The 7506-nt window shown below is 44.7% G+C and overlaps 1 protein-coding gene across 2 annotated transcripts in view; it reads right to left on the minus strand.

The window, feature by feature from the left end:
• Positions 1–7136, minus strand: part of flt1 (fms related receptor tyrosine kinase 1) — a 39475-nt gene extending 32339 nt beyond the window's left edge. For both annotated transcript variants that reach the window (XM_079754814.1, XM_079754813.1), the window contains exons 1-3: positions 6902–7136; positions 4283–4388; positions 1498–1700 (exon numbers count right to left, since the gene is read on the minus strand). In XM_079754814.1, the coding sequence (XP_079610940.1) occupies positions 1498–1700; positions 4283–4388; positions 6902–6965 (373 nt within the window). In that variant the 5' untranslated portion in view covers positions 6966–7136. The remainder of the gene's footprint in view (positions 1–1497; positions 1701–4282; positions 4389–6901) is intronic.
• Positions 7137–7506: the final 370 nt, after the last annotated feature.

Consider the following 7506-nt stretch of genomic DNA (forward strand, 5'->3'; position numbering starts at 1 on the left):
TGCACACAAACACACATGCATGCACATACTTGCACAAACACTTACAGCCTCACCTTTTAGAGAGGCAACCGTGTCCCCCCCAACACCCACCCCATCTCCACCCATTATTCCCTTCTTGGGGGGGGCCCCCACCACCACCACCACCGGCTACCAGCTCCCTGCACCCCCTCCCCCAGGACAGGATGCTGGAGGCAGCGCTGGGGGGAGCAGATAAGCCCCGTGCCCTGGGAAACAGGCCGGCCCGGGACCTCAGCCTTTCAGCAGGGGCTATTCCTGGCCAGGAGGAGCCCGCTCACCAGCACAGCGGAGAACACAGCTTTAAATTTAGAATCAAGGGGAGGGCTGGGCCCAGAAAAGACTTTGAGGGAGTTGGGGGGGGGCGATGGAGGTGGGGCAGGTGAAACTGTGCCAGAGACATCTAAAAGGATGTGCTGTGGAGACAAACAGCCTAAAGATATGATTGGTTGCTTGGCATTGGTCTGTATTTAGCGCCCACGACATCCTGGTGGAGCCAGGGGATGTAAACAATGAGTGGAGAGACAGAGAGAGGGGGGTGGGGAGGAGGGGAGGAAAATGTACATTTCAATATTTTCAATTCAATATGTATTTTATATTCCAAGTAGAAATGTACATGTAAAAGTGACTGCAAGGGAAAAAGAGAAAGCAGGGAGGAAATTGGAAAGAATGTGGTCTCATTCCCATCCACCATGATGTAGTCTCATCAACCATCATGTTGTCTCATCCCCATCCACCATCATGTGGTCTCATCAACCATCATGTTGTCTCATCCCCATCCACCATCATGTGGTCTCATCAACCATCATGTTGTCTCATCCCCATCCACCATCATGTGGTCTCATCAACCATCATGTTGTCTCATCCCCATCCACCATCATGTGGTCTCATCAACCATCATGTTGTCTCATCCCCATCCACCATCATGTGGTCTCATCAACCATCATGTTGTCTCATCCCCATCCACCATCATGTGGTCTCATCAACCATCATGTTGTCTCATCCCCATCCACCATCATGTGGTCTTATCCTCATCCACCATCATGTGGTCTCATCCACCATCATGTGGTCTCATCCACCATCATGTTGTCTCATCCCCATCCACCATCATGTGGTCTCATCAACCATCATGTTGTCTCATCCCCATCCACCATCATGTGGTCTCATCAACCATCATGTGGTCTCATCCACCATCATGAGGTCTCAATCTCATTCTCCATTATGTGGTCTCATCCCAGTCCACCATCAGTGTTTGTTCATGACCTTATGATGCAGTCACATCACCACTTCACCATGTGCACACAACATCACTTCCTCATTTCATGACACCTTAACATGTTGCAACATCACATCACGACATTAAACATCCCAAATCACAACACCACAAACTAAATGATCACAGCGTTGCACATTGGGACATGGCGACACGGTGAGGTTGTGACACCGCGACGCCGTAACGTGGCCGCGGCGGGAGGCCCTCACCTGTGACGTAGACGTAGATGTTGCTGTGGCGGCGGGTGCGGTTGCGGTAGCGGCAACTGTAGGCGCCGGTGTCCTGCAGCAGGGCGGGGCTCAGCGTCAGGCGGCTGCAGTGATGCTGGCCCGTCCGCCCGCAGCGCGATGCCTCCAACCGCACGCGCTCCTGCGCCCCCTCGGGGAGGAGCCACGCCAGCTCCCCGCGGCCCCTGGGTCACATGGTCATCAGGTCATCAGAACACCGTGATGGATGTTGTTCCAGGTGCATAATATAATAACATTATGCCTGATGATGTTACAATGTATAACATTTTGGTTCACCTATTACTTAATGAAGCAAGCATAATCATTTTCTCCATATGTTATGAAGCAAACGTAATCATTTTCTACGTATAAGCCGTTTTCACAAGTCCCCATTTTTGTTTCATTTGTATATCAGGGGATTCAACCCTGAGGGTGATTCACACTTGATGCTTTATATGAGGACATCAATGTCGTTTAGACATCAGTAGAATCAACAGGGAGTTTAGGGGGGTGAGCTTGCAAGGGGCAGGATATGTAGGGTCTAAGTTCGCAAGAGGCGGGATAAGTGCGGCCTCTGTCACTGTATTTTGTTTTGGTTTGACCACAGGCAAAATGGAGGCAGAACGGGCAGAACTCATCGCGATCATCTTAAATGTTGCTAAAATGATGCATCACGTTCCGTTGCTTCCACAAAATCCGAAGCATCAAGCGATGAAAGATTGGAGCAAGAGTTAGAGATAAATAGAAGAAATGAGGAAGAAGAAAGGCGTTGCAAAACGACTGCGTTGCCGGAGAAAGGGAGCGTATATTTTTGCTTCATTTCACATATAACAAACACTTGGACCAATATATTTGATTTGTATTTAACTGAGATAACAGGGAGTGGAAGGACGGGACCCTATAATTTTCAGCTAACTGTTGTCAATTATAATAATATAAAAAACATTTTCTCTATATGCGTGCAGCTGTGAATTCATGTATGGTAATTTATTGTATGATGTGTTTTAGGGTTATGATAAGATCTATCTTTTAGTGTTCACCACGAATGACTCTTAAAAGCAGTGCCAACATTTAAATATTTTTTAACCATTCAGCGAATAAAGGAACCAGGCTGATTTTCATTTAGGGGGCCACTCTCTCACATGCAGAAGCGTCATCAACATGCCCACTCAAGTGTTGTGAGAAATACAGACTTTCTACTCCTCATTCACATATAAGGTAATTAACATTTCCTTCTGAGAAAATACTTCCTCAGGGGTAGCATTATTCAGGACATTTTCAGGGAAAAAATACGACAGTCACACATAGCCACACACAAAACATTAGAAAAATAAAACTACTAAAACATTCGGCAGGGGGGAGGGGGGATATCAATACCAGAAGACATTTCGGGATACACTCAAGGAGGAGAGAAAATTTTTGTTGGAGCAACAAAATGTAAAGACATTTTTGGAGACTCAAGTAGGGTAGTAATATTACATTTGAGCAACAAAGTGTGGTCTCTAGGACTCTATAGATAATTTACCATACTGCGTTATTGACATGTTTTCGCTCTGTGTTATAGGGACGCTGTCTCTTTAAGATCATGCGACTTGTGTGTTGATATGCCGCCCGGCGCGATGATTGAATTTAGAGGTTTCTATATGAATATCTATAAAATAAACTACATGACATTGCGTTGGCGATGTAAGAAATTGTCTCTTCAATTCTTTTACCGCAATTTCTACAGTCTATAGACAACGTCTTACCTGGGAGAGTTTGTCGACGGCGGGACCGTTAAGACAGTCGGAATGGGGAAGGGGGGATATCAATATCGCAAGACAGTGCGGGATGCAAAAGGAGACAAGTAATAAAATAAATAGTAAAGAGTTAATAAAAAGTTTTGCAAAAAAAGTGTAGTCTATAGACATAACATCTCAGCTGTGTGTGTGCGTGTGCGTGTGTGTGTGTGTGTTTGTGAGCTGCGGGCTGCTTGGCACATGCGCACTTGACTAAGTGTGGCGGAGTAACTTGTCCGACAGGTCTGTTATTATATAGTAGTAAGATGTAACTAAGGTAAATAAAAACTTTGATTCGCCATGTATCGCATGAGAAACGCTATAATGCCTCCCGACAATGACAAATCGTTTCAGGATTAATAACTAGACAATGACCAAAAAACATTACTACCAACATCTTACCTACCATCCCAATACCCCAGAGGTCAGGGGTCAATGGGATGTGAACGCAGGGAGGTGGATGTTTGGTGGTTTGTTTGGAGATATTTGGGCAGATTAACAGCGTAAGCCTCGAGTCTTTTGTAGGGTTATGTGTAGGCTTACAGGCTTGTAATAGCTTGACATCTTTATCTTGTTTATTTGAATCAAACTATGTCCACCTATTTGGAAATGACATGTATTCAGACATTTATATTCTGTTCTAAGAGGTTTTATTATTTCACAACCAAAATGTCAATGCATAGTACAGTCAATTATTCTGTTGATAAAATTCCCCTGCTTGCCCATATTTGAGCAGAAGCATACTATTTATTTGTCTGTTTATAACAGTTTTTCCAATATACTGTGTGAACCTGGAATTATGTTGTGTCATCTTGAAGGGAAGTGTTCATGTGTCTGTGTTTGTGTGTGTGTGTTTGTGTTATGTGTGTTCATGTGTGGGTGGGGGTGGGGGGGGTAAACAAGCTCGCGTACATAGGTATGTTTGCATCTATGTTCAATCAATCACTCAGTGAATCAATCCAGACAATCATTATTGTCATCCATCTCACCTGCAGTTCAGCCGCAGCGTGTCATTGGCTGGCAGGATCAGCTGATCATCCTTGACATCCAGAGCGGGCACGCTGAACTTTCCCTTCGGCCCTTTATCTGCAGGAGCTACAGAGGGGAACACGGGATGGAGCGGAGTGAGAGGAGTGTCAGGGGCATGACGACGGTTTGAATGTGGAGCTTTCTGTTTCATTGATTGGACCAAGTTCTCTATTCTGTAAATGTCACTACAACAGAACAGGCATGGTGGAAAAAACCTCCCAAAATACATTCACAAGTACTTCCTCTCATGGCATGACAAATGACAAATGGCAGATGACTGGACTCTGAGTCATCAAAGCACAGAACAGAACAAGGCACCCAGCGCCGTGCGGGGCCAAGGCGGGGGCCGCTGGGACCTGTATGTAACGAGCTCTCCCCCACATGGGTGTACAGGACACATCAGGACCGCAGTGCAGATCACCGGGGTGGGGCCCCTTACTGGCCCTCTGGAAGGTACATGGACGGACGAGGGCCCACTTGACCACTTGCGTGTGGAAATGCGTAAGCAGGTCTGTTGTTCATCACGTAGAGCACAGCGTGGAGGGTCATGGAGGGGAGCTGGCCCGGGACGCCCTTCCTTCCGCTCCGATTCCAGGGCAGAAGACGGTGGTGGGTCCCGGCGCTACCACAACATGATGCTCTGTGGAGTCCTGCCCTATGCTTGGGATGGGACACACATGCGCGAGCCGTGGCTGGGCTGCTACCGGTGTGTGTGTGTCTATGTGTGTGTGTGCGTGCGTGTGTGTGTGTGCGTGCATGTTTGGGGTAGCCTAAGTGTGCAAGACAGTGTGCTGGAGTGATACAATTGTTTTATGTGTGTGTTTGCGCATGCATGTGTGTGTGTGTCTGGGCATGCATGTGTGTCTGTCACACAAACCCACACAACATTGAGGGATGTGCCCCACATGATTGGTTCCATTTTTCCTTGCTCTCTGTTTGATGCAGTTCTCAGATATCGTATAAATATTTTTGACAAAGCTGGACATGTCTAATGTTTTTTTTTTTTTTTACATAATTTTATTATTAAGGTTCAATGTGCCTAGCATTGCATTATTTTAAAGCGTGCTGCAGCATTATAAAACAGCGTATAACTTATAGTATTTAATGTTATATTATGAGAAGTTTAATATTTTAGCTATTTTTAAATTACCGAAAAAAGATGGGCGATCACCTTTAAATTAGTTATTACAAAAGGTAATTAATTTGCAAAGACAGCCATATTTGAACAAAGATGAAAACCTATCGGATTATTTCCATTAATTTCTATTTTAATTGATTTGGAGTGGCTTTACGTAATAGTTCTTCAAAAAAAACATTTTAATGCAATATTGCAGTTCGACTGTAAATTAGTTCAGAAGAGGAACTCAGAGCTGACATTCTTACCTTTCAACTTATTTCAACATGTATAAATATGTAGGGGACTGAAATCATCAGACAACCATTAACATGGTAACGAATAACCCCAAATGCGATTTACAGCAACATATCAAACGAACAGTAGCCTATGCATTAAATAATAATTTCAATGACAATTTAGAGAGAGGGCCATTTTATCTTTCTATAAAATTCAGAAATGTGATAAAATCTCTTCGGATTCATTCATTTATTTGTAGCCTATTCAATAAAACACAGCAAACCCAAACGTTCACCCCTATGCCTCAAGTGTATGGATACTTTTATGAGAAAGATACTTTATGATTAAAAACAAATGGGACATCAATATTTAAATAACCCGCTTTTTGTCTTTGGCAGAGATGACAAAAAGTGACAATGCAATCAACGTCTGAACACACAACGACTAGCCCTGGGAAAAAAAAAACACCATTTCCCACGTCTCCACCGGGACGCGGTTTCAGCCATCAGCCTGAATAACCCCGGTTCCTGTTCTCGATTTAGTCATGACATCCTCTATCATTTTTATTAGAAAACTACATCGCAGAAACCCAACTCCAGGAAACAAGGGCCTAAAGGTGACCATCAGACCAGGGCCAAGTGCAGACCCCCCGCTCTGCCAGAACTGGGGCCGCGGTGGCCGCGTTATCAAAACAGGGCCCCCGCAGGATGGAGCTTATCGGCCGGACAACACTCGCTTATAATAGAGGTCTACAACATGAGAGAGTGTGCCACAAGACCACACTCACATTTCAAACGGGTTCCAAGCAGCCAACAAGAAACTAAATCAGTCCCATCAGCAACACTGTTCAAAACTTTATGGGATTTAAAGGCCGAAGCAATATGTATGATTAAAGCCTAATTAGCTAAATCAAGGCTTTTGAACATTTTAAAAATGAATTTAACAGATTAATCGAACAAGAACCAGTCGCCAGAAATTGTCTCGCGAAATGGAGTGTTCATTTTAATTGATGTATATATCACGTTCTATGTACATTTTTTTATGAAAGCCAATACAATTTTTTCGTTTATCAAAATTAGTCCACAGATGTACGGAGATATAGTTCTATACTGACAAATATTAAACCATTTTAAGTGACGCAACATTTGGCCTATCTCATTGGGCCCGCGTAATATTGATCATCTCCGTGATCAATGAGACCATTAATCAAATGAATGAAACTCACCTTTTCCAAACACCCCGTGGGACCATCCACATAGTAGGCCTGTACATAGAAACATTAGATTCATGTTGGGGGAGTCCCGGGGTCCGCAGAAAGATAAATCAAAGTGTGATGGGAGCGGTTCTCCTTGAGGCCTGGGGATATGTTGTAGGCTATCTCTTCAGGCTTCAGCAGGGATACCCAGTGGTGGACAGACCGGGTGGTTTCCTGAAAACAGCTACGATCACACAACGGGAAGCTTTCTTAAGTCCAGCGTAACTTTTTGCCAGCCCACTGGATAGCGGCCCAGCTTTATAAGAGTTCCCAGCCCCCGGATAACTGACATCCTGACGACACACCCACTGTGCGTATAGCGGCGTTCCCACTGCTGGAGGTGGGAACGATCATTCAACGGAGGAAAAGATAAACGTGGGCTACTAATGGCGTCAGAATCTCCCAAAAATGAAGCCATGACAATGCCAAAATATGTCCTCGATGGTCAACAGGTTTACGCAGGGCCAGTGACGCATGTGGACCGGCACGTAGACGCAGAGTTGGAGACGGCGCTTGACATTAACCCCAAACACATGGCCATTGCATCATTTTAGTGTTTATAAAATGCCTTGGTG

This window comes from Pollachius pollachius (assembly GCF_949987615.1).
Source record: "Pollachius pollachius genome assembly, chromosome: 17".
In the NCBI taxonomy this organism is placed as follows: Eukaryota; Metazoa; Chordata; class Actinopteri; order Gadiformes; family Gadidae; genus Pollachius; species Pollachius pollachius.